This window comes from Martes martes (assembly GCF_963455335.1).
Source record: "Martes martes genome assembly, chromosome: 7".
Taxonomy (NCBI): Eukaryota; Metazoa; Chordata; class Mammalia; order Carnivora; family Mustelidae; genus Martes; species Martes martes.
In genome coordinates, this window is record NC_137894.1 from 38,154,394 (window position 1) to 38,182,051 (window position 27,658).

General features: G+C 35.6%; 1 protein-coding gene across 3 annotated transcripts in view; it reads left to right on the top strand.

Moving 5' to 3' along the window:
* Positions 1-27,658, top strand: part of TCF12 (transcription factor 12) — a 378,601-nt gene that overhangs the window by 156,881 nt on the left and 194,062 nt on the right. For 2 of the 3 annotated variants that reach the window (XM_080807423.1, XM_080807422.1), the window contains exon 4: positions 4,866-4,939. In XM_080807423.1, coding sequence (XP_080663549.1) covers positions 4,866-4,939 — 74 coding nt within the window. Of the gene's footprint in view, positions 1-4,865; positions 4,940-13,255; positions 13,316-27,658 lie in introns of all 3 variants that reach the window. The other variant, XM_080807424.1, reaches the window with a different exon arrangement.

Consider the following 27,658-nt stretch of genomic DNA (forward strand, 5'->3'; position numbering starts at 1 on the left):
TGGTTGTAGTGTCTTGTTTTTCTTATCAGCTTTTACTGCAGGGATATCCTAACCACTCTTCACTCCATTCTTTGTATTGTCCCCCTTCTTCCTTTTATTCTTTCTCTGCTCAATAGACTCCCCACTACTATCTGAAATATTTTCCCAGTTCCAGAGCTGTTTGTCACTTTACTCTGGTCTCAGCATCAGGTGGTAGAGTCATTGGTGACAGTGGCAAGTAGGAAAAGATGGAACTGGTCAGCAGCTTTTCTCCTTATTCACTCCTTTTACCTCCAGGCAGATCTTCCCTAAGCCTCATCACACCATGAGTAATACTTTGTGTACATGAACTCTGTACTGTTTGGGCCCACGTGGGAGAAAAAAACCCAGATGTTTAGAGTATAGAAAAGTCATTCCCCTCCCCCACCAAAGTCTGTTTCCAGTTTTTGCTACTGGTTAAAAACCTCGAGGTTTGTAGGACTCTACTAGGAGAATAAAAGAAGAGGTAGGATAGAAGTTGTGAGATAGTTTTATGGTCAACTCAAGAGAATATTTCTGATCAAAAACTAAAGATGGTAGCAACAGAAAGGAAGCAGATAGACTAATATCTGAGTTCTTCATAGAAAAGAGGATACTGCTGTATGTTAACCTTTACCAAGAAGTTTGCTTGCTTCTCCAAGAATTTTGCTCTCTGATACCTCAGAAACTCAATTTTTACCTCTTATTTCTTCTCCAGAGTCTTAGCCTCTTAAGGAACTGCCTGTGTATGTAGTGACTTATGATTTGGTTTTAGTTACTTTTCCTATTAAATGAGAAGGTAGCGAATTGTTACCTTAAATTTACAAACCATTGTGTTTTTGATGTAAAAAATTTAATGTTCTTTACTGGAAAATATTAAAAATAGTATGTATACCTATTGAAACTGGGCCTGTGAAATCAAAATATATATTAGACTGTATTTAATTGATTCCATATAAAAAAGCTGGTATGTAAGAGAATCTATATATAAAATACTGAAAAAAGAAAAAGGTTATTTAAATCTCTATATTAAATTATTGATTAACCCTTTTAATCTTGTTGACTAGAAATAGAATAATTTATTAGAAAGTTAAAACTCAAAGTATTTTTACCACTCTTTACCACTCTTAAATCTACTAGTTTAATCTATTAATCGAGGAACTAGCTTTTCTAAAATTCTAAAAATTGTTGACATTGGAAGTCATAGACTAGAAATGGGAAGATAGAAAATATATGGCAGGGATGGTACAGATGTATCTTAATAAAAATGTTTTCTCCCTAATCACTGTATTGCAACTATATTCTATTTTCCTGTTGATAAATAGTTCTTTAGATTTTTATCAATTTGTATAAATTTTGGTCAGTTTGTACAGTTCTGTATTAAGTTTATTTTCTGTGTATGATTTCTTTTTTTCTGCTTACCTTGGTCTTATGGCTGAAGCTTTGGAAAGTTTATTATTCCTGTCATATTTCTGTTTGTACAGCCATTGTCTTCAGCAGAAAGGAGTAATTGATGCTGAAAGATGACTCTTGACTTTGTCAGTGCCAGCCACGACCTTCTCAGAGTCTGGATATGTTAACAATAAAACTATAGAGCTCTGAGTTTCAAACCACGCCAAATCCTTGTTAGTCTGTAGCATCCTTTGAACCCCCCTGCCATGTCCAGTATCATTGATATGTCATACTCTTTAGCTGTTGGCTTAATTATCATCTCATTTAATTTCATTAAATCTTTGCTCTTCTTTTACACTGTGGGAGTAATTAGTGTCACTTGATGAAAATTGAGTATGTGTTTTCACAGAATTTCATATATCTTTTTAAAATCTTGTCTGTGATGTTTTCTGTAGCAAGCACTCATCTTTTTTGTATTCTCTTTTACGGATGTATGTTAATAACACATAGACCTCATATTTGCTTCTCATTTGATATAAGACCATTCAGAGTCATAAAACAAATTATGGTCTGATTATTTTCATTAGGCTATAAGTTTCTATTCTGTGTTCTGGACTTTCACTGAAAGTATGATTACCTTCCCCCTCCCAGCCTTTTTTCTCCATGGATTTGACTACTCTAGGCACTTAATATAAATGGAATTGTACAGTATTTGTTCTTTTTGTGGTGGTTTATTTTACTTAACATAATGTCTTCAGGTGTACCCAGTTGTACCATGTGTAAGAATTTCCTTCATTTTTTAAAAAGACTTTTTTATTTATTTGAGAGAGAGAGTATGAGAGGGGATAAGGTCAGAGGAAGAAGCAGACTCCCCGCTGAGCAGGGAGCCTGATGTGGGACTCGATCCTGGGACTCCAGGATCATGATCTGAGCCAAAGGCAGTCGCTTAACCATCTGAGCCATCCAGGCACCCAGAATTTCCTTTATTTTTAAGGCTGAGTAATACTGTACTTTATGTATATGTCACATTTTATTTATCCATTCATCTGTCAATAGATACTTGAGTTGCTTACACCTTTTGGCTATTTTAAATAATGCAATAGAATAGGGGTGTACAAATATTTGAGACCCTGCCTTCAGCAGTCAATTTAAGTTTGTATTTTACTTTGGCTATGTAGTATAAAAAAACTTACCTATATAGAAATACAGTTGCAAATGGGAAGTATGATTTAAAAAATTAAATTTTCAGAAAATTATTTGCAGTTTCATAAGTAGTTTTTTATTACTGGATTTTGTGTGTTAGTAAGTAGCCTTTTCTTGGAGTGGCCCTCATAGGAATTCTAACTGCTATTCTACGGTGTTGCATACAAAGGAAATTCTTGGAATATAGCCCAAAGTAATTAGTGATACTGGAGAGATGGTAACAAAGTATGTTTTTTGTGATATTTCCCAAACTTGTAGAAGAATCTTTCCTAAATCTAGTATTTTAGTAAGAATTATCCAAGCATGAGCAAAACACTGTGTGTTTTTGTTCATCATCTCTCTGTGTTTTCAAAGCTTCTGGTTCACTTGAAATTGTACCTAGAGTGTTTTCTGTAGTAGGTACCCATCTTTTTACTATAGTGTTTTTAAAAACTTAAAAATATACATTAATCACTTAATACAGAAAGTGCAGGTTCATAAAAAGAAAAATTCAAGGTCCTACCAGCTGATTTAGTGATTAGTAAATTCTACTTTGGAAACTGAGTCCTCTTTTCCTGTTTGTCACCTATCCCTTCAGTTGGCAGTTCTGTCCCTGTGAAAGAGTGAGAATCGTGGCTAGTTACTGGAGAATTTGTGGTATTTAACTCACTACAGACCACATTCTCATCTAAATCACAGAGGACGTCAAGGAATTTTTTTTTTTTTTTTTAAGAAAAGGCGGTTCTAAACTTAGAAGAATGTTGTCTTTGTAACATCTAGAGTTTTCTTATGAAAGAATGAAGAAAAGTCAACTGTTCGTGTTTGTAGAAAACTTGGAAAGGGTTGGGAAAGCATACCCTGCTTGGGGTCAGGATGAAAAGGACTGGTCCTCAAAACAGCAAAGGGAGAGATATCTAGATTGAGAGGTCTCTAGCTCTTTCAGCTTTTTCTAGGGGCTGGCTGGAAGGTGAAAATAATGGAGCCAAAGCTTCAGTAGGTACATTAAGGAACACAATAAATTGATTTTTTTGTTAATCCTTTTTCACTTTGAGTTATCCTTTGCAATTTTCATAAGAGTAGATCTACTTGGGGCTCCTGGGTGGCTCAGTCGTTAAGCATCTGCCTTAGGCTCAGGTCATGATCCCAGTGTCCTGGGATGGAGAGCCCCACATCAGGTTCCCTGCTCAGCAGGAAGCCTGCTCCTCCCTTTCCCACTCTCCCTGCTTGTGTTCCCCTCTCTCACTGTGTATCTGTCAAATAAATAAATAAAATCTTTTTTAAAAAAGAAAGAGACAGCAGATCTACTCATTTAAAATCAGATTTTGGAGGAGATTTTACTAGGATGAGTTGTCACTACATTTTTGTTAGTTTTAATGTAAATAAAATTGATTTGATATGATTTGGTATAGTTTGATTTAATTTGATACCTTCAGTTAAGAATATCTAGTCAATATCATATTAGAAACTATTTTTATTAACTTGAACAGTTGTCCAAATTGCTTCATTCTTTTTTTTTTTTAGAGGGGGGGAGGGGCAGAGGGTGATAGGGAGAGAATCTTAAGCAGCCTCCATACCCAGTGCAGAGCCCATTGTGGGACTTGATCTCACAACCCTGAGATCATGACCTGATCCAAAATCAAGAGTCAGCTGCCTAACCAACTAAGCCACCCAGCCTCCCCAACTTGCTTCATTTTCTAAGGCTTATCCATAAGAACTAAATTCTTCATATTTTCATGTAGACAGGACTAAACTATAGAAAGTCGGGGGTTTCATCTACTTTTAGAAGTAGCAGTGGATGTGACAGAAATGAGGAGACCTAGATATGCCCTATTTTTTTAAAAAGATTTTTTATTTATTTATTTGACAGAGAGAGATCACAATTAGGCAGAGGGGCAGGCAGAGAGACAGAGAGGAGGAAGCAGGCTCCCTGCCGAGCAGAGAGCCCAATATGGGACTTGATCCCAGGACCCTGAGATCATGACCTGAGCCGAAGGCAGAGGCTTAAGCCACTGAGCCACCCAGGCCCCCCGATATGCCCTATTTTGAAGCCTCCAAAGATGTTTTCGTTCTGAAAGTCTGCATTGTTTAAAGGGAGTTGTATGGAGCAGTGATGAAGACTTTCTGAGGTAGCTTATTTTCTTCAGGTTTCTGAGACAAGAATTGGTTGGTACACAGCGAGTTCAATACAAATGCAAATACTACTTGCTGACTTGTACTCTCTGCCGTACTGTATGAAAACAAATCCATCATAGTAGCCTTTTGGATTTATATCTTTCACTTTCTTCTCTCTTTAGGTATGGATGAACGAGGAGGTACATCATCTTGGGGAACAAGTGGTCAACCAAGCCCCTCTTATGACTCATCTAGAGTAAGTTCATTCACCAACCCTTGATGAAAACTATAAAGTAATTTGGCAGAATAAGTAAGGCTTTTCATATATGAGCTCTGTTTCTTAAGAGAAATAAATATTAACATATTTACATGGGAATACCATAGAATATGCAAGTACCCTTGTGGTAGATTTAATTTTTTTTATATTTTAATTTATTGTCATACTTTGGGAGTTTATTTTATTTCTTATAATGAAGGAAATGTTCTTGGTGTTATTTCTATACCTGGATTACCTGCAGTACTCTTTACTAAAGTTGGAAGAATTTGGAATGCCTCACTAGGTATTCTTACCATACATAGTCATTTTTCTTTGTGTATTGTTTTTTTCATGTATTACCTTTGAGAGATGGCACTGACTTTCCATATACCAGTTTCTAGTCTTCCCTCTGCCATTCTTGTTCCAGTAGTCATCAGCCGTTTATACCAGGGACTCTATAGCCCTGTCTCTTGGAAGCATATCAAAACAGACATAACAGATGACATTTCTCGGTTGGCAGTTAAGAGAAAATAGGACCAAGCTAATGTTTTATGCTTGGAAAGGTCCAAAGGTTAGAACTTTTTTTTTTTTTAAGCAATAAATAAACAACAAATCCCCCAAAAGTTTAAAATAATAAGACTGAAATATTAAAAATTAGACCAAAGAATTATCAGTAAAATTAAACTCCATTCCCAGACTCCACAGTAAATTGGTGAGGTTAAGGGATAATTTTTCAAAAATGTTATGCTTTGCATAAACAGTGAATTATTTACTTCTCTTAGAATTAACCAGTAGAAGATGGAGAAGCATAAAATTTATGGATACTTAATACTGGAAGCAAATTGGCATAAATGGAAGGAAACAGTATGTGATTGGAGTTCTTAGTCTCCATATGGGTTATGCTGCTTTGTATTAAAAAACGCTAAGTTAAAATATGTGGGTTGTTATTCTATTTGGCTATAGCCTATGTTTAATTTATTTTAAATACTTTGGGAAGAAAGAAATAGTTATGTAGAATCCAAAAAGATACATAGAGAGACAATTAAGCATGGTTTTTAGTGTTTTCCTTTTGGGACTCAGTGCTGAGAAAGCTGGGTTGTAGTGTAAAGAGCACTGTCTCGGGCATCATAAGACTTGGGTTTACTGTCAACTCTGTGGTGAAATCTCAGACACCTTATTTTATCTTGGGGATAGTTGAACTGGTTGATGTCCAAATTTCCTTCCTTTAAAAGTTTTTGATGCTTTAAATAATATGTGAATAGGAAAGGTAGGTTTCCTGTTTTGATTGCTAAGTATGAATTTTACTTATGTAGTGGAGAACAGAATACTGTTTATTAATAATGGATTATTTTCTTTCAAAGTCTTGAGTTAATGTGTGATAACATTATTTCTTAAAATACGTTAAATGGTGCCTTTGTACCTTATGTTTCCTTTCAAACTTCAATTTCTTTTCTTACTTGAGTGCTAAATAGGATTCTAGGAAGAGGGAACATAATAGTATATCCAAACATTTACATATTTCATGACTGTGAAATTAAGTTTGCCTCTAGAGATGGACTTCAAAGCAAATCTTCCTTTTCTGTTTTGCTATTTGATCTATAGGTGAATATGAAATGCTGTTTTTTACTCTTAATTTTTTGAGTTTTTATTGTATATGTTGTAAATTGATTTAATAGTAAACTAGTTTTCTCTTTAAAAACCCAGATTAATCTTTAGCTATTCCCAGTCTACCATACAAATATATATATATATATAAAATTATTATTTTCCTTTTTCTTCTTATCTGTCTGCTGAGATATCAGATAGAGTGGTGATTTAATGCTACCCTTTATTTTTATTCTCATTGAAATCTGTTCTACTCACTTTGCTTCTTCTGTCCTGGTCATGATTATGAACCTAAAATGGTTTTGTTATCTACTTAAGAAGTTATGTTTCATTTATAATTTCAAACAGTTAAATTCCCTGAACTCTTCTCACCAGGGAAAGACATTTATGGTTATCTTTGAAGCTGCCCTCAACACTCCTTTATAGGAAGGTTATCAGCTTTTTGAGTTTATTGTTAAACGTCATCTTTTAAGTTGACCGTTTTTTTCATAATCATAAGTATAGGTGGATATAATTTTGTTAATAAGAATCTCGGTTTACCAAAGTATTTATTCTACTGAGTATCATAGTATCTTCAGTTTTTTAAATTCAGGAGTAAATACCGATATTAGCTATAAATGAAATTTGACCCAATGTAAAATTATTAACTAGTCAATGTAAACTTTAATGAAATTGCAGATACTTTTGTAGAAATTATATCAGTGACATTTATTTAGACTTTACCAGTATAAATAATAAATTTTCATCACAGCAAGTTGCATCATTTAAAAAATAATTTAGTTTTACATTCCTGATAGAAGATTTTTTTAGTTTACTTTTTGTAAAGTTTGAAAATACTTAATAGGCCACAATAAAAAGTATGTAAACCTGCAGAATGAGTAGTTTGGTGGGGTTATAAAGTATATGATTTTAGTTTAGTTGGATTCAACTGAGTTACTGTTCTCCCTCCCTCCCTGTCCCCCCCCCCCCACTAAAACTGTAAGGGGGAAAAAATCATTTTTCGCATTACTGTATTATTTGGCACATGAACTCTATTAAATACTACTCTATTAATGTATTTCAACCCTGCATTTTACTGTATAAGATTGGTTACACCAAATCATGTAGGTTGAACTTAATATCTGTTTAATAACTTTTTATTTTATTTTATTTTATTATTTTTGTTTGTTTAATAACTTTTTAAAGGGAATTTTTGCTTTGTACACTTTTTGCCTAATTGGAACTGGCTTTAAATCTAACAAAGAGGGGCACCTGGGTGGCTCAGTGGGTTAAAGCCTCTGTCTTCGGCTCAGGTCATGATCCCAGGGTCCTGGGATCAAATACCGCATCGAGTTCTCTGCTCAGCGGGGAGTCTGCTTCCCTTCCTCTCTCTCTGCCTGCCTCTCTGCCTGCTTGTGATCTCTGTCTTTCAAATAAATAAATAAAATTTAAAAAATATTCAAATCTAACAAAGATAGCATTCTGCTCTAGTAACCTTGATATGTAAGTGAGGTCTACCAGAGTTCTCTGGTTAAGAGGCTACAACTTCTCATCAATGTAATTAGTCTTATATGTATTCTCTCAGAAGCAGAAAAAGTCACTCCAGTCTGCCCTATTTTTTTTTAAAGATTTTATTTATTTATTTGACAGAGATCACAAGTAGACAGAGAGGCAGACAGAGAGAGAGAGAGAGAGAGAGGAGGAAGCAGGCTCCCCACTGAGCAGGGAGCCTGACGTGGGGCTCGATCCCAGGACCCCGGGATCATGACCCGAGCTGAAGGCAGAGGCTTTAACCCACTGAGCCACCCAGGCCCTCCAGTCTGCCCTATTTTCCCCAAATTCACAAGATAACTAGCCTTACAGTATGCAGATGATTTGTTGAGTTCTGGTTATCAGAACTATCCATAGCACATGAATCAAAAAAGAATTTTTGATAGGCAGACAGAGAAACAAATGCTGTACCTAATAGTGGTTACAGAAGAAATGGTAGACATGGTTAGCATTCTTAACAAAATGTGGAGATGAGACAGCTGAGTTTGAGGCACTCATAAGGAAGTAAGAGCATTTGTGTCATGTACCTCAAATCTGTCTACCTTTGTTAGAGACCTGGTTTCTGCACTGTTGACCTACTGCCTGCCTTTGCAGAACAACACACACAAATGAACAGAAAAAGCCCCATCATGGTGTGAATAACACTTTTATTTTCAGAAATATGTGAAAAGTAGTGTTTGAGGTTAAAGCACCAGAGATTGAATAGAGCAGTTAAGATCTCAAATAGTTTAGATGTGAGCAAGAGGTATGGTAAATGAATTTGTTCCCTCTTTCCCTTAGTTTTTATCTTTTCCTGCAAACAAGTGTTTTCTGTATTTGATATTGCACCAGGCATAAAGGGCAGAGAATACCATGATTTTTGTTATTTACCATCGCATAAGTGCTTTATTCCAGTTCCAGACTTTTCCCCCCTCCCCTTTAGAAGGCAGTAGTCAAGAGCATAGACTCTGGAGCCAGAGTGCCTGGGCATGAATCCAATCTCTGCCACTTACTACCTGTATGATTCTGGACAAGTTACCTAAATCCACTGTACCTCAGTTTACTCATCTGTAAAATGGGGATAATAACTATTTTATAAGGTTGTCATGAGGATTAAATGCATGTAAATCTGTTTTTAAATGAGATAAATCTGTGTAAAGTGCTTAGATCAGTGTCTGCTACATAGTGGTGTGTAAGTGTTGGCTTTAATCTTATGTATCAGAATTTATTAACTAGATTTATATGTAACAATCAACCAAATTTAAATGAAGGAATACATTTGCAGATGCGCTACATCCTAAGTGTAATGAGTAAGAATTATTTGCTGATTCTGTCATGGCTGAATATACTTCCCTTTAGATTTGTGAAAGACATAGATAAAATCTATTTCCTTTCCCTGTCAATTATCTCTTTCTTAGGAAAGCAGAAGTCCTGTGATAAACTTAGATATAAAAGTTTTACTCTGTCTAATACAAGGCTTTTTACATAATGGATGTTTTATACATGTTTGCTGAATGTAGTCAAATTTGGGAAGAATTGTTAGATTTACTAAATTAATTGTGTCTGGAGATGAAGAAGAATCAAAGTTGATTTATGATGAAGCTCAAAGTTTGAAGTCAGTGGTGGTGAAGTCAGTGGTACCTATTAATGGTAGTAGGCTTCCTTTCTCCTATGCTTAACAAATTATTGTCCTGATTAATGATATTACTTAGTGAAACATTGTATTTAAGATCACCACCTCTGGAGGATTGCACTTTGTGACCTTGACAAGTTACTCAACCTCTTTGTGGCTCAGATTTCTCATCTCTAAAATTATGATAATTTTACACATACTTTGTTGGGTTTGAGTAAAGATGAAATGTAATAATAGCTATGTAGTATTTCATTTCATTTATTAATACAATAAATGAAAGCTGCTGTTACTATTATTACCATCATTATTATTATTCTCTCCAAATAACGAGTACTTCATTTTTCTTTTTCATGGTTGTACTTCCTGATGTACAAATTCCATTTCTGAAGTGTTGTGTGATCATTTTAGTTCATGGAAATTTCAAGGGGCCATGACATCTTGGTTTTCCTGCCCTCTCAGCTCTGCAATCCAACCTAGGCCAAGCTCAAAGTACTGAAGTACCATTGGGGTTTGCATCCTAGTGTTACGGTAGGACTCACAGGAAATGGGAGAAGTCTTCCCGTTGACATTCTTTCCCTAAGATACAGAATTTTTCATTCCTCAGTTTAAAAAGTAAGAGAGATCAGTGTGGTAGGTAACCACCGATAGAAATTATATTTAGGCATCAGCAGTGACTAGCAGTGACCAGCAGTTGGCATTTTAATTGTGAGCATTTTTCAGGTTATAATCTGTTGTAGTTATTTTGAGGGAAAGAAGCAAAATTCAATTACATGAGTTTGACTGCTTATATTTTCAGTGGCTAAATTTCTACCATGGTTTTCCCTTCTCTGTATAAAATATGGTTTGCAGAGTGAAACAGTCATGTCCATGTTGCTCTTCCTTTCCTCCCCATTTTGCAGTATCATAGAATTTCAAAACTAGAAAATGTGCTAGCTCTCTGTGTCCAGTCCTTTAATTGTATAGATGAGAAAACTTAAGAGAGTTTGAAATTTGGCTAGGTTGAGATAGGTGCTGTTGATACAAAATACACACAAGATTTGGCTAGACAATTTATCTAGTTAATGACAGACTTTGGTCTAGAACTCAGATATTCCAGATTCTATACAATTACTTTTTAACACCCTTACCTTAGTATTTCCCAAGTCAAAGAAGAAATGTCTTAAATTTTTTGCCATATACGGAAGGAATGGGAGAGGAGAAGAGAAAACTGAAGAAAAAATGGATATGCAATTGATATTTCAGAAGAGGACATGGGACATGATATGATTAAAAAAAAAAAAAGTTTGCTAGCCCGCATAGTATATCATGAGGCAGACAAGCATAGAATTTAAGAGCTTGAACATTGAAATCAAGTTGTGTGGGTTCTATTTCTGGCACTTCTACTTCCTAGCTGTATGACTCTGGGCAAATTATTTCTCTTTGCCTCAAAATTTTTTTTTTCCTTTTCCTTTTTTCATTGATAGAAGGGAGGTGGGTACTAATAATAACTACCTTAGCAAAGTTCCGGACTCAAGCCTATTAGTGGAGAAGGGGAAAACCAGTTATGTGGTGATGAGTTGGCTTTAAAATACTAGGTTTAGCGGCTGTCTATGACTCAGCACAAAATAATTTTAGACTTTTAATCAAGAAATAAATAGTAGGTATGTTTTGCGGTCTTTTGTTTTAATATATACTCTGACTTTCTGCTACCTGTTACAGTGTGGTAGCAGGGTGAGGGTTCATTTTATTAAAAAAGCACCAGCAGAGGTCATTTCTTTGGCTGTTTATCAGGAATACACATGGATGGCAGCCTGATAGACCCAAGTCAGGTAGAAAATGAATATGAGAGTACAGAGATTCAGGAGTTGCTCTAGCCTTCTAAGATTCATACTCAAAGCCATAGATTGGGTACTTCCTTTGGATAAGGGAAACAAAAATAAGTAAAAATTCAACTAGAATGGACACCTGGTTTTCAGATTCTATGGAAACTAAGCTGAGTCTATAAGGTATTGTGAATGAGTTAAATGTTACCTCTCTAGCTGCTCCTAGACCATTTCTGCCTGATGTAGCTAAAGTGACCTTTAATTCTGCTTAGCGTTCTCTCCCTTCTTAGCAGGCATTCAGTATCTTTTCATTCATGTGGATGAGCTTGCAAACAGCCATTCTATAGTTGGGTGGATAGCAAGTTGGAGATGAGATAATAGAGCCTCATCTATGTGCTATTTATACATAATACACAGAGGTTCTTCTGACCCTAAGAAAGGTTATACTGGCCAGAGTTTTGGGAGAGCCTGATGAGTATTTCATTTACATTTGACCATAGAGGCCTTGGGAATATCTAGGGATAGAGAGAAACTGTAATTTCCTTCACCCAGTATAGCACAGTGGTTTGAGAGAGCTACCTTTGTAAATAAGGATGATAATGTTGTCTTTCTGCTTTTTAAGGAACATGAGCTTACTTTGGTTCCCCAGTTTTAAGATGATGAGATTTGTAGAGGCACTCAACTTCTCCATCATTAAAAGAGAACAAAGTATATCTTAGAGTTCAGGAAATATGTTTAGAAATACAAGTCATATTTACCTAAAGAGTTAAATAAATTGTAAAACTTTAACTCTTAAGGCAGCAGTGAAGAAGCTATAATTATTTGGCAGCAAATAGTTAATTATCAAATTGATTTCATTGGTTTTAGGAGATAAAGAGATTACTTTTGGTGATTGGGAAAGAGTGAAGAGGAAGTGTTTGAGTAGACCATTGTAGGACAAACAGTATTTGTATGAATAAGATTAAAAGGAAGCCAGCTTCCTTGGAAGTGTGGAATGATGAGACCACAAGTACAGAGCCCTCAAAATCACAAAATTCAGAGAAGAGTAAATGATCTTGCTATATAGGTAAATAATGTGATAAGGCAGGTAACCCTCTGTTCAAGAAACATAGTCTATCCTTTGGCGAGTTAGAGAGCCACTTAAAAATAAATTTTTAAGCAGGGAATGACACAAAGGATTTTGTGAAGATCAATATATTGTGGAATGAGGGATGGATCCAAAGTAAAAGAGTGACAAGAAATAGGATGATCTGGTAAGATACTACTACATAGGCCTCAGCATGATAGGATCAAGATCACAAAATAATGGAAAGAGGAGTGGTGTCTCAAAGGAAAAAAAAACTGGCACATTTGTCAACTGAGGAAGATATAAAATTGTATATATTCACTCTTCCCACAGAATGACGACTCCTGAATTAAACTCCCCTGTTTTATTCAGGTTTTGACAAGGTAGCTGCAATTGTGTGGTGCAACTACCAAATTGTTTGGTTATAATAGTTTCCCTTATAAATAGGAAAATCTAGTTGTGCGAATAAAAAAATAAATTTTTACTCATTGTCCTCCATTGATAGCATTGATGGGTAATAAAGTTTAGTGCTACTTTCTCTTCTTTAGGGTAGATATTTTCTCTAGTTGTTTATCGTTTGCTATTGTTTTTATTTTTGAAGGGGAAAATGGTGTAGGTTTTATAGCTACTACAAGTTCAAATGCAATAATTAGAAAGGACACACAAATTTTGAAATAGTATTTTATGCCTCTTGATCTCAGGTACAAAACACGAGATGAAGCAGTTAAATAGCAAAGCAAGACAGGAGGGACAGAATTAAAGTAAGTGTTTTCTATATATTGCATCTATGTTCCCATTAATCTCTGTTTTGTTATGTAACTGCTCCTTCTGAATGTTCTGAATGTGAAGAAAAACTATGGATGAAAAAAGGGTGCATTTTAAAGTTAGGTTTAAATAAACCCATGAGGGAAAATGTTGTGTGTTACTCTTCTTTGTATTCAAAACAACACCTGCCTATAACTTGTAATCTTAGTTCTTGGATAAGGAAAAAATTGGGTTAGGATGATGTAAGCTCCTTTAAATCTCCTGCTATCATATATTTAAAATGAAAGAAATCACACAGCTATCAGGTTGTCTACTTTTCCGTTTTAAGATCTAGGCAGACTTTCTATTTTTTTCATTTACCCGTTCTTCCAGGGATAGTGTGCGATCAAATACTGTCACATAGCTTTTGGAACCAGCCTTTATGTCGGTTTGTCACCTCACTGTTTTACCTAACTTTGCATGCCTGTCATATAGCATCTTTATCAGGACTGATCTTTACAGTTCTCTTTTTAAAATTCTATCATTATTTAGTCTTAAAATTTTCTTTCAATTAACGTATAATGTATTATTTGTTTCAGGGGTACAGGTCTGCGATTCATCAGTCTTACACAATTCACAGCACTCACCATAGCACATACCCTCCCCAGTGCCCATCACCCAGCCACCCCATCCTTCCCACCCCCCTCCCCTCCAGCAGCCCTCAGTTTGTCCCTCTCTGGTTTTGTCTTGTTTCATTTTTCCCTCCCTATTTAGTCTTTAAATTAACAGATGAAAGTCAAAACTTACTACTCTATGAATATCTCCTATGTCCCTTTTTGTAATTGTTGAGGTCTTATTTCTGGCAACTTTTTAAAATTTTCTATATATTCACATATTTCTTATCCATAAGAACAGAATGGAGGGTAGATTTGGGCTGGATACCTTTCTAGGTCCACTTAGCCTATTTTTTGTTAAAAGCAGTAATCTTAACTAGCATTTGTTATGATATCATTTAAAACCTTTCACATGTTCCCTATTTTAAGCTTCACACCAGCTTACCAAGAGGCCATTTTTAAAATCCTGTCCATTTTAGAAGTGAGGAAATTGAGGTTCAGAGAAGGTGGATAACTTAACAGATATTAAACATCCAAGACTAGTAGCCAGACAGTAGGACTCTAAATTAGTCTTCCCTTCTACCATATCACTTGCCAAACTATAAAAGAAACCCCAAAACAGTTGTTATTCCTCCTTGTTCAGGACTTCAAAGACAGAGATTCCAGAAGTTTTAAGATGATGGTACTGTCATTATTTCTTATAAAAATATTATTTACATTTTATACTTAAAAAATATAAGTTATAGAATCAATTAGGTGAGTTTCCTTCCTGGTTTCACCACTATATTTGACCTTGAAAAAGATAAGATGCTTAATTCTGAGCCTCAGATTTCTCATCAGCAAAGAGATTTATCTTGTAACAAGTGTGTGAGAATTAACACAAGAAGTTTTAGAAAGCACAATATCTGGACTTTATTAAGTAGTCTGTAAGTGTTCCTCCTCTTACATCCAGTGTCAAGAAAAATTGCAGATCCATGTTGATACAAAGCTACGTAGTAATTATACAAGTCTGAGAGGCTCCTTAGAGAGGCCACTATTCCTCGAGTATGTCCTGAACAAGATGAGGGACCTGTTGCAGTTTTTAAATGACCACCAAGAGGTTCTGTAGGTCAAGAAAAGTGAATTGTTCACAAAACTGAAACTATTGGAAAAGTTTATTGCATTATAGATTTTGGGATGTAGAGATTATTGGAAAAAATTGGGCAGCCCAGATTTTTATGAATATAGATTCTTAGTAATTACATTCTTACAATAGGATGTATACCCTTCAGTTCCTCAAATTTGTTTGAAAGGGTATCTACCCCACAAGGTAGTTATGAGACCTAAATGAGCTTGTGTATGTCAAAGGCTTAGCATGAGAGATTAATTGTAATTCCTTTTGTGATGTACTTTTGTCATCTATTCTAACATTTTTATTTTGCAAATAACAAGCTTGGAGTGTTTTTCAATGCATTGAGCTGATACTTAAACCTTTGTGCTGTCAAATGGAACAATTACTTTCATGTGGTTTTATATCATAATGTGCTACTTTTTGCATGGAGCAGATCTTTTTCTTGGTGTTTAATATAAGAAGTTACTTTAGTGGTTAGCAAGAAAGTATCAACTGTCCTGTAAGCAAATATCTGCTCTGTATTGGTGATACCATTACATCTCATTGAGTTTATAGTTTTCTGAGTTCTTGCTCTTTAAATATTATTCTTGATTTCCCATTAACCTTACCTTATTCTCTTAGATCACTTTTTACTCAGAATCTTTCTTCACAATTTGGAGTTCTGCAGTCTTCTCTTGGGCTTGTACTCTTTGTAGGCTGTTCACATGGAATCCTTTTTTCTCTGGTCTCTGGAATAGGTAAACAAAACAAAATGATCAGTCCATACTGTCTGGGCAAACGAGTGCTCATTCTCATGGGAAAAACAGTTTGTTATACTATATGGTGATAAAAGTTATGATAATGATGACCCAGGGAGAGTAGAAGCACAGAAATTGAAGCAGAGTTTGGTTATGAAACCTCTAGGGCATATCGGTTGAAAACGATAGTCTGTTTAATAATACAAAGAACAAAGGACTCAAGCCCGGAGACTTCTCCCTTTAGACAAGTGAGTTTGATCAAATGTTACTTATGCTGAACATTAGTTCATAACATGTAAAACAAAAATTTTCATCAAGATCATGGTTTTTCAATCTGTGCTTAATAAGATATTAATAAGTAACATGTAAATAGAGAGCTCATAGTCCAATATATTTATGTAATGAGTTAAACGAAATTAGACTTCTTTGTTAGATTTATCAGTTTTAAATTAAGTATTGTAAATTATAATTCCTTAAGAAAGGAATAGAATACATTTCTCACAGTTTTTTCCCCACCATGGAATCCTTCTGCATTACTTATGAATTGAGTTTGATTGCTAGTAATAGTCTCAAGAAATAGTACATTAGATGACATACATTTAATCATTAATTTAGATATGTGATCCACTGTGAGTTCATTTTTGTAAAAGGTGTAAATTAAGGGTTAAAATAGATTTTTTTTAAAAATAAAGCTCTCCAGTTTTGTTGCCATCATTTGTTGAAAAGATTATCTTCCCTGTTGAATTCTCTTGTTTTCTCTGCTAAAAATCAATTGACCATGTATGTGAGGGTCAATTTCTGAACTCTCTTTTGTTCTACTGATTTTTCAAAGTCTTTACACCAATACCATAGCATCTTGATTACTGTACCTTTAAAATAAATCTTCAGGGGCGCCTAATTGGCTCAGTCAGTTGGGCAGCCGACTCTTGGTTTTGGCTCAGGTCATAAGCCTTGGAATGGTGGGATCAAGTACAGTGTCAGACTCCGCACTTCGCAGTGGGGAGGAGGGTTCCTGCTTGGGATTTTCCCTCCTTCTCTCTCTACCTCCCCTCCAAGTGAATGAATAAGTCTTTAAAAAACAAATTAATAATAAAATAATCTTCATGTCAGGCAATGTAAGTTCTCCAACATTGTTATTGTGTTTCAAAATTGTTTTGCAAATTCTAGGGACTTTGCATATAATTCGAAAAATTTTAAACCAGAATATCAATTTTTAAACATTTTATTTATTTGAGAAAGAAAGAGAGCATGAGCAGGGGCAGGAGAGTGGGGAGGGGCAGAAGGAAAGGGACAAGCAGACTCCCTGGTGAGCACAGAGCCTGATGGGGGGCTCATCCCAAGACCTCAAGATCTTGAAGTGAGCTGAATTTAGACATTTAACCAACTGAGCCACTAAGGTATCCTCTGTTTCTATAATTCTGAGGTTTTGGTTGGGATTGTGTTGAATTTATAAATCATTTTAAAGGGAATTGGTAACAATGTGGAGTTTTCTAATCCATGAATATGGTATATCTCTATTCAGTTCTTTAATTTCTTTTAATAATGTTTTGTAGTTTCACTGATCAGATCTTGTATATCTTCTACTTAGTTTATCTCTTTCATAATTCTTGATGCTAGTATAAATTTTTTATTTCAGTTTCTGGGTGTTCATGTCTTATATAAATATGACTACAGTACATTTTTGTATATGGATCTTGTATCCTGCACCTTGCTAAACTCACTAGTTGTGGTAGCTCTTTTGTACATGCTGGAAGGTTTTCTATTTGGATAGTATGTCATTCGTGAATGAGAGTAACTTTCTTTTCCAATCAGGATTTTTTTTTTCTTCTTATTGAATTGCTTATGATATCTTCTACAGTATTGAATAGTAGTGATAAGAATGATTAGCTTTATCTTGTCCTTGATGTTGGGAAAACAGTATTTCACCATTAAACATCATGTTAGTTATAAGTTTCCTTGATGTTATTTATTAGACTGGGGTCATTCCCTTCTATACCTAATTTTTTGAGAGTATTTATCAAAAGTGGACTTTGGATTTTATGAAATGTTTTTTCCAATTTATTGAAATGGTCATACAGTTTTTTAGTGTGTTACTCTGGGAATTGATCACTATTTTAAATTTTAAACCAACTTTGCATTCCTGAGATAAATGGCACTGGGTTATTATATACTGTCCTTTTTATGTATTATTGAGTTATTGTTAAGATGTTAAGAATTTTTATATTTGAGTAATACTGATGTGTAGATTTTTTTTTTCTTGTACTGTCAGAATTTGGTATCATGCTAATATGGGGTTCAAAGAATGAGTTGAGAGGTATTACTCTTTAACTTCTTGAGGAAGATGTGTAGAATTGGTATTATTTCCTCCTTAAATGTTTGGTAGAATTTATCAGATTCGTGAACCTGGAGTTTCTTCTGGGGATGAATTACAGTTTCAATTTTGTGAATACATAAAGGACTACTCAAGTTACTTACTTCTTGAGTGAGCTGTATTAGTTCGTTTTGTTTTTTTTTTTAAGATTTTATTTATTTATTTGACAGAGAGAGCTCACAAGTAGGCAGAGAGGCAGGCGGCGGGGAGGGGAAGCAGGCTCCCCACTGAGCAGAGAGCCCGATATGGGGCTTGATCCCAGGACCCTGAGAGCATGACCTGAGTTGAAGGCAGAGGCTTTAACCCACTGAGCCACCCAGTTCATTTATTTTAAGAAATATGTCCTTTTGTCCATTTTATCTAAGTTGAATTTATTGGAATAACGTTTGTAGTATTTATTTGTTATCTTTTAAATATTTGTGTTAATTACCTTTTGAAATATCAACAAAGTACCACAAATTTAGTGTCTGTCTGAAAATAATACACATATATTGTCTCTCAGTTTCTATTCATGAGGATTTGGGCATAGCTTAGCTTGGTCCTCTGCTTCAGGGTCTCTTACAAGGTTGTAAGCAAGATACTGGTCAGAACCAGAGTTCCATCTGTAAGACCTTTGGAGAACAATCTGCTTCCAAATTCCTATTTGTTTGTCAGGACTCAGTTCTTTTATTTGTTGAACTGAAGGCCACTGTTCCCTGTAGCTATTGGCAGGAAAATGCCTTCTTCATTATCTTGCTAGCCAGGCCTTTGCATTGTGGCAGCTTACTTCATCAATGCCAGCAAGTAAGGAGGTCTGCTAGCCAGATTGAAGACACAATATTATGGATCCTAATCACAGAAATGATATACACTTTCACCATATTATTTTGGTTAGAAGCAAATTACTAGGCCAGCTCACACTCCGGGGAAATGGTTTATATAGGGGGTATGAATACCAGAGATCACTGAGGGCTATCTTAGATTCTACCTGGCACAGTATTTGTAGAATCTTTAGTTACAGTCCCTACCTCATTCCCGATATTATCAATGAATTGTTTCCTTTTTTTTTTTTTCAATATGGCTAGAGGCTTATCATGTGACTGATGTTCTCAAAGAACTGGTTTTTGGTTTTACTGGTTTTCTCTGTTGTTTTTCTGTTTTCGATATGTTTGACGTCTGTAACGCTTATTTTGAATTTAATTTGTTCTTTGTTTTCTAGTTTCTCTCTTTTTTTTTTTTTTTTTAAGATTTTATTTGAGAGAGAGATAGAGAATGAGCATGAGGAGAGGAGACGGGTAGAGAAAGAGAGAGAAGCAGATTCCCTGCTGAGCAGGAAGCCTGATGCAGGACTCCATCCCAGGATCCTGGGATCATGACCTGAACTCTAGGTAGATGCTTAACTGACTGAGACACTCAGTGCCCCTGTTTTCTAGTTTGTTTGTTTCCCCCCCCCCTTTTTTTTTTAAAGATTTTATTTATTCATTTGAGAGACAGACAGAGAGAGTACACAAGCTGGGGGTAGAGGAAGAGGGAGAAGCAGACTTCCTGCTGAGCCAGGTAGGAGCCCAATGTGGGGCTCCATCCCAGGACCTGGAGATCATGACCTTAGCCAAAGGCAGACACTTAACCTTATGAGCCACCCAGGCACCTTGTTTTCTAGTTTCTTAAGGTGTAATTGAGCTCATTGATTTGAGACCTTTTATCTCTTCTAATAGGCACTTTATTGCTGTAAATTTTCCTCTGATCATGCTGTTGCCTGCATCCTACAGTTTTTGCTATGTTGAGTTTTCATTTCATTCAGTTCCAAATACTTTACTATTTTCCTATTGATTTCTTCCTTGAATACTTACTGAGAAGTGTGTACTGTTTGATTTTGAAATATTTGGGGATTCTCTAATGAAACTTTTTTATTGATACTTAATTTAATTCCATTATGGTCAGGAAACATGCTTTAGTCCTTTGTGTAGGTCCGTATTTCTAGCTGGTATTATTTTTCTTGTGATTAAAGAACTTCTTTTAACACTCTCATTGTGCATGTCTGGTGCTGATGAGGTTTTTCATCTTCTCTGTGTCTGAAATATTCTTTACTTTTCTCTGGTATAGAGCTCTAGGTGGAGATATATCCCTCTTCCCTAGTACCCATCAGCAGTCCTTGGATTCACTTTTTTCCCCACTCTTCAGGGATCAGTATTCTGCGCTGTCCACGTCTGATGTCTCAAAACTGCTATTTGTTTTTTTTATTGTTTCAAGTGTGAGGGTTAATCTGGTTACTGTTACTCTATCCTGTCTGGAAGTGCTAATGGAAATGGAAATGATCTGATAAGAGCCATGGATTTGCCTTGAAAGTAGAAACCCTAGGAGCAACATACATGAGTGAATGGGAAACAAAGCCTGCACACAGCTTTTTCTGAACAAGACTGAGAGTACTGGGGTATTCCAGAAAGCCCTGGAATTCTGATACCTGTTGTTGTTATGTAATTGCTTTCCTTACTACCAACTGTCCTCAAATAATTGTCTATTGATATTTTATAATCAAAAGACAAAATCTGTTCTTTAATATAGTAAGATTAAATAACTGCCACCAGGGGCGCCAGGGTGGCTCAATTGGTTGGGCTACTGCCTTGGGCTCAGGTCCTGATCTGGAGTTCCAGGATCGTGTCCCTCACTGTTCTCCTGGCTTAGTGGGGAGTCTGCTTCTTTCTCTGACCCTCCCTTCCCCCATGCTCGCTCGCTCTCTCTCTCTCTCTCTCTCTCTCTCTCATTTTCTCTATCTCAAATAAAATCTTTTAAATAAATAAATAAATAAATAAATAACTGCCACCAACCAGCTGTGTGATGTTAGGAATGCCCCTTGACTTCCGTGAATCTTTTTTCCTTTCTGTTGAGATGAGGCCTCTGTTATAAATAGTCTTCAACCAGGGTTTCCAGATTCTGACAGTACTAGTTAATCAGGATTCATAATTTATTTTAAAATATAGTGAATAGTGTATTCCACAATTTACGTAGTATGTTCCAAGGGCCTCTCTGTGTCTCTGAGACCCTTTAGAATGTTTGCTAGGTTAAAACTATTCTCATACAACTAAAACATTCTTTGCCATTTCAGTCTTGTTCTTTCCTAAGTGTACTCTGGAGTATGCAAATGATACATGATATATGATAATGTTTTTGCTCTGAGTTCTTGTATTTTTTATTTCTCAGGTTTGCTTTCTAATGTGGTAAATATCACTGGATATGTTCCACATAAACAAAGCTCATTGGGGTTCTCAATATTTTTTAAGACAAAAAAAATTTTTTTTTACAGTTTTTAATTTTTTTTATTTTTTTATAAACATATAATGTATTATTAGCCCCAGGGGTACAGGTCTGTGAATCACCAGGTTTAAACACTTCACAGCACTCACCATAGCACATACCCTCCCCAATGTCCATAACCCCACCACCCTCTCCCTACACCCCTCCCCCCGGCCACCCTCAGTTTGTTTTGTGACATTAAGAGTCTCTTTTTGTTTGTCTCTTCCCCGATCCCATCTTGTTTCATTTATTCTTTTCCTACCACCCTAACCCCCCCACCCTGGTTGTATCTCCACTTCCTTATATCAGGGAGATCATATGATAGTTGTCTTTCTCTGATTGACTTATTTCGCTAAGCATAATACCCTCTAGTTCCATCCACGTCGTCGCAAAGGGCAAGATTTCATTTCTTTTGATGGCTGCATAGTATTCCATTGTATATATATACCACATCTTCTTTATCCATTCATCTGTTGATGGACATCTAGGTTCTTTTCATAGTTTGACTATTGTGGACATTGCTGCTATAAACATTCTGGTGCACGTGCCCCTTCGAATCACTACGTTTGTATTGTTAGGGTAAATACCCAGTAGTGGGATTGCTGGATCATAGGTTAGCTCTATTTTCAACTTTTTGAGGAATCTCCGTGCTGTTTTTCCAGAGTGGCTGCACCAGCTTGCATTCCCACCAACAGTGTAGGAGGGGTCCCCTTTCTTTGCATCCTCGCCAGCATCTGTCGTTTCCTGACTTGTTCTGACTGGTGTGAGGTGGTATCTCATTGTGGTTTTGATTTGTATTTCCCTGATGCTGAGTGATGTGGAGCACTTTTTCATGTGTCTGTTGGCCATCTGGATGTCTTCTTTGCAGAAATGTCTGTTCATGTCCTCTGCCCATTTCTTGATTGGATTAATTGTTCTTTGGGTGTTGAGTTTGCTAATAAGCTCTTTATAGATTTTGGATACTAGCCCTTTATCTGATATGTCGTTTGCAAATATCTTCTCCCATTCTGTCAGTTGTCTTTTGGTTTTGTTAACTGTTTCCTTTGCTGTGCAAAAGCTTTTGATCTTGATGAAGTCCCAATAGTTCATTTTTGCCCTTGCTTCCCTTGCCTTTGGCGTTGTTCCTAGGAAGAAGTTGCTGCGACTGAGGTTGAAGAGGTTGCTGCCTGTGTTCTCCTCAAGGATTTTGATGGATTCCTGTCTCACATTGAGTTCCTTCATCCATTTGAGTCTATTTTCGTGTGTGGTGTAAGGAAATGGTCCAATTTCATTTTTCTGCATGTAGCTGTCCAATTTTCCCAACATCATTTGTTGAAGAGGCTGTCTTTTTTCCACTGGACATTCTTTCCTGCTTTGTTGAAGATTAGTTGACCATAGAGTTGAGGGTCTATTTCTGTTCCATTGATCTATGTGTCTGGTTTTTGTGCCAGTACCATACTGTCTTGATGATGTACCATACTGTCTTGAGGATGACAGCTTTGTAATAGAGCTTGAAGGGACAAAACATTTTTTAAGACAGAATATTTTTGTACAACAAGTCCCGAGACCAGAGGGATTTTGAGACCTTGAAAATGGCTTGTCTAATGGAAATTATTCTCTATTTAAGTGTGTACTCTAGTACCAGATTTCTTGGTGCTGGAAATGAAAAAAATCAGTGACTAACATTAAGTCATCTACTGTCATAGTTCCCAAGTTTAAATCAGTTCTCTACCATTCTCTGACTTTGAGAAGATTAAATTCTCTAAAACAAAATTTCCTCAGTTTTAAGATGGGGAAAATGGATCATCTGTAGATAGTGGCACATAGAAGGCACTCACTAAAATTTAACTGTGATGGTTATGATGCCACCAGAGGTGTGTGCTTATTGACATATTTGTTTTCCAGTTAGCAACATGTTTCATTATGCTTTAGGGCATTTTTAGCAAATCTTAATGCCGTTTCTTCTGCCTGAGAGTGCTCCTTCTGTTTTGATGTTCTTGTTTGAGGTTGTGCTGATATATTACCATCTCCAAACTATTCTTACTCAACTCAGGAAGTTTAACTTGGAAGTTTGCACACTGGCTTGAGCATCATTTAAAATTTTACTGCTTATGCCATCTTGCCCATTAAACTAATTAGGAAGTCTAAGAATACAGATCAAACCTTTGGAAGCTGTAATGTGACACATCTCAGGCTCAGACCTCATGCAGAAGTTACTCATTTTATTAAAATGTTTTCAGGTATTGTTTCTTTTTTTCTAAACTATGAGCTCCTTGAAGTTAAAGACTGTTTTACTCATTCTTGTATCAGTCTGATTAATTATTGGCAGTATTACTGATGTATACATATGCATTGTCACTTCCATATGCATGATTTGATTTAATTTCTTTAATTTTATGAGTAACTAGATTAAAATGATATGGAAGACAGGTAAAATGTATAGATTATAGGGAAGAGGGTAATGAGAAGGAAGTCAAGAGAAGGAAAGAAAAAAAAAATCCCTCTCACAGAAGTGTCCATAAACATACTTGAGTCCATCTAGGTTAGAGATTGATAGTATACGTTGAAAACATAAGAACTCAAAGCAGAGAGCAGAAAAGAAGAGAAAATCAATTTCAGTTATTGCTCTAAATGAAACTGTCACATTTGATCAAGTAGATGATAATTCAGTTTGTGCCACTGTTAGTCTTAATATTTAAGTGGCATGTCTCCCAGTCTCTCTTCGGAAGTATATTAAAAGAGACTGGTAATACTGTGAACTACTGTTGATTATCAAAGGGATCCTGGTCTTCTGTTTTTCTATGTATCTGAAAATTTTGTATTGTGTGCAAATGTAGTTAATTAAGCTTATATTTTTGTAAGTATTTGAAAATACAGTAAAACATTATTAGTTTGGATTGCATGTCTGAAATACAGTATAATTTTACTTTTAAAGAAGTAACTGTCTCACTATTTTTACTTTTAATTATGTGTATTAACCAGAAGTATTCTAGTAAAGTAATGCCATTTAAACTTGCCTTGTCAATTTTATTTAATTGGATAAATAGAACACGAACACACATACATACACCCCAAAGTAGAGTTTTCCTCTGATAATGGATCAGATAGCTATTTGTGTTGTTATTTACTAGATAAAAGTTGTTGGTTGTTTTTTAATATCGTAGTGTATGAAGCATACTGTCTTTGTACAATAGAATAGCCATGGAGTGAGATGCTTACTCCAGGGTGCATGGTTTTATAGTTGAGTAGATGAAGGATGGAACCATTTTTATTACATTAATTTTATTCTTGAATTCACTTAATTTGGTTATTTAAATACATGTATGATATGAGTGAACTAAGATGTCTGAACACATGAATATCCATAAGAGTTCAGCTTTTAGTGATTTTAAAAAGTTGGTTTGTCCATATGGAATCTAGAATGTGTTCCTCAAACTGGTAAATGAGTACTCCCCCACAGGTCATTCCTCAGCAGTATGTTAGAGTTGCTTTGAGGCCTTCCTGATTAGGCAACTGAAGAAGGAGATAGCTCTACATATTGATAAGCTGCCAGACATGCAAGAATGAGGGATGGATCTTTTGTTATAAAAGGGCCATGAGAATGGGAGGGGTAATGTATTTAGAGTTTAATTCCTTTGATATTCTTAATAATAAAGGCTAATCTGAAAGTTTATTTAAATACATCTTTGAAATATTAACATATTGATAGAGATCTGATTCTAAAGCTGCAGACATGGTCATTTACAAATATAATTTTTAAAAGTACCTAAACTAAAAAAATTAGAAGCTTTCTCAAAAATATTTTGAATGCTTTGTCAAATTTAAAAATTCTTAATGTACAAAATGTAAGAAGAACTTGAAGTCTTTCGCTGACCTACTCATTTAATAAAGAAGCTTGAACTAAGAGGACCATGTTTAGTTTTTAGAAGCCATTTATCATTAAAAAGTCATCTCTAAAAGTTAGGCTTTTGTATCAGATACATCCATACGGAGTTTTTGTACCTACTTCTCTTACCTGATGATGATGCTTTTCTGTTTTTCAAAGGAAGTCCTAAAAAAGGAAAAAAAGGAAATCCTAACTTTTCAGCTGCTGAGAACTCTCCAAGAGAAACTATATATTTGGAAACACTGTCTTCCTTTGGTATTAGGTAGAAGTAAAGTTTTCTTTCTTCGTTGGAATATCTATATGGCACCTGTGGTCCTTTAGTCTGGTGACTACCAGGGGTTCCAGACATCTAGGAGCTGAAGAAGGGATTGTGGGTCTTTCTCTTGTCTGGTTAGCTTCAGTGCTGCAAAAACAAGTCACCAATTTCTGAAGGAAAATTAGGTGTTTCCTCTGACTCTGTTTCTCAGGGTAGGCCTCAGGTTGAAGTTGTATTTAAGGCTCTGACCCTAAAGATTCTTACAATTTTTTTTTTTTTTTAATTTTCAGTGTCATTCAAGTGCTCTCTTTAGTTTATTGGGATTGAGTTACATAGGCTTTCTCTAGACTTTCCTGTCCATTTCATTGTAATAAATATTAATTATTATTTATAGTTGCCATGTCATTATTATAAACCCCATCTTACATGGGGCACTCAACTACTAGTCCTAATGGTGTATGATTTTCCTTTTAGGTTCTCTGGGGCCTCTGTTTGCAATTCTCTGCAGGAACTATCTCAGCATCACAGAAGGTTGCTGCAGTTTATTCCCACCTTGAGCAAGGGGAATATTCTGCAGGAGGAATGAATGAATGTACTTGATAATCTACTTACCATAGGAAAATTTTCCGTTTCCCATTTTGTTTGCTTTTTTCCCACCAGAATCCACAGGTGCAGAAAATTCTCAAAAGCTCTTATAACTACCTCCACTATTTCAAATACCACTTGCCAAATTGGGTGGTTTAAAAAAAATTTTTTTTTTATTGTTTTACTGTTGTTGCATTTTCCTGGCTTAATTTCTTTTCACCTGTGAATTACTATTTCAACAAATAGACTCTTCATTTTGTGTCTCTAACCTGTCATTGAGACTTTTAATTCACAGTAATTCTAGGGAGGAACAGTTATTACTAGAGAGGCAGCATTCCATGGTTGGCTCTGGAATTAGATTGCTTGGGTTCAGACTCATCCTGCTACTTGCTATTGAATATCATGTGAATTATGTAAATTCTCTGTGCTCATTTTCTTATCTATGTAATGGGAATAACAGTTCATGGGTTGTGAGGATTTGTGATGTTGTAAGGTTTAAGTGAGTAGAAACCATAACTCATATTCTTGCAAATAGTATCAAATGGATGCCAATGCTATTACTGTTGGCACAGAAAACCTTAAATTATATAGATTAAGTGAAGACTTCATGTGTATTCCTAAAAGGAATCCCTGAACTTTCATCTATGGCTTATTTACTTTTACCTTCAGGGAACTAAATCCAGGCCACAGATTTACCACCCATATGAGCCAGTTATCATAGGAACATTATACTTTTAATTTGGGCTTACCCTTAAAGATGAGTGGCTTTCTTCATAGGAGCAGGAAGAGGCAGTTTAAATGGCTGAATCCTGGTCAGTATCGTGGTGGCCGACAAGGGAATCCAAAAGTATTGTCCTCTAGATATTATCAGGATACACATTACTGTTTTAAATCATGAACTATGAGCTATTATGCCTGTGGGGTCAGGATCTAACAATTAGCACAGTCAACACTGTTGCCAAGTGGCTATGACAGCCTGTATTAACACTGAACATCAAGACCAGATAACAAACTGAAATTATTACTGTATTTCTGTCAAATTTTGCTTGATCAACACCTGGAGTAATGGACACAGTATTATTTATAGAACATTAATGTAAACTAAGGGGCCTAGAGAAGACTAACTCATTTAACAAATGTGGTCTTGAATATTTATTATGACAAAGGACTAGCTTTTAATCCAGGTCTGTCTATTTTGGATAAGAAAAAAACTACATAAGGGTTAAATGAACTGATAAGGAAATGTACTCTTGATTGCTTTGTTTTTTACCATCTGGAAAGTGCATCACAAGTTACATAAAACTTGTAAGTGGGCTTTAGAAGCTTTCTCTCGTAAGTTGGGGCTCTCTGTATAGCTCAGAAACTTTCTGAATTTAGTATGAAATATGAGACTTTTTTTCCCCTAAATGATAGTATATTTCTGTTCTACAGAACAGTTCGGCAATATGTAGTAACTTTGAAGGTGTGCATACGAAGGTGTGCATACTCTATAACCTAGGAATTCCACTCCTAGAGAAAATTTCACATAAATTGTCATGTATATGCAAAGAG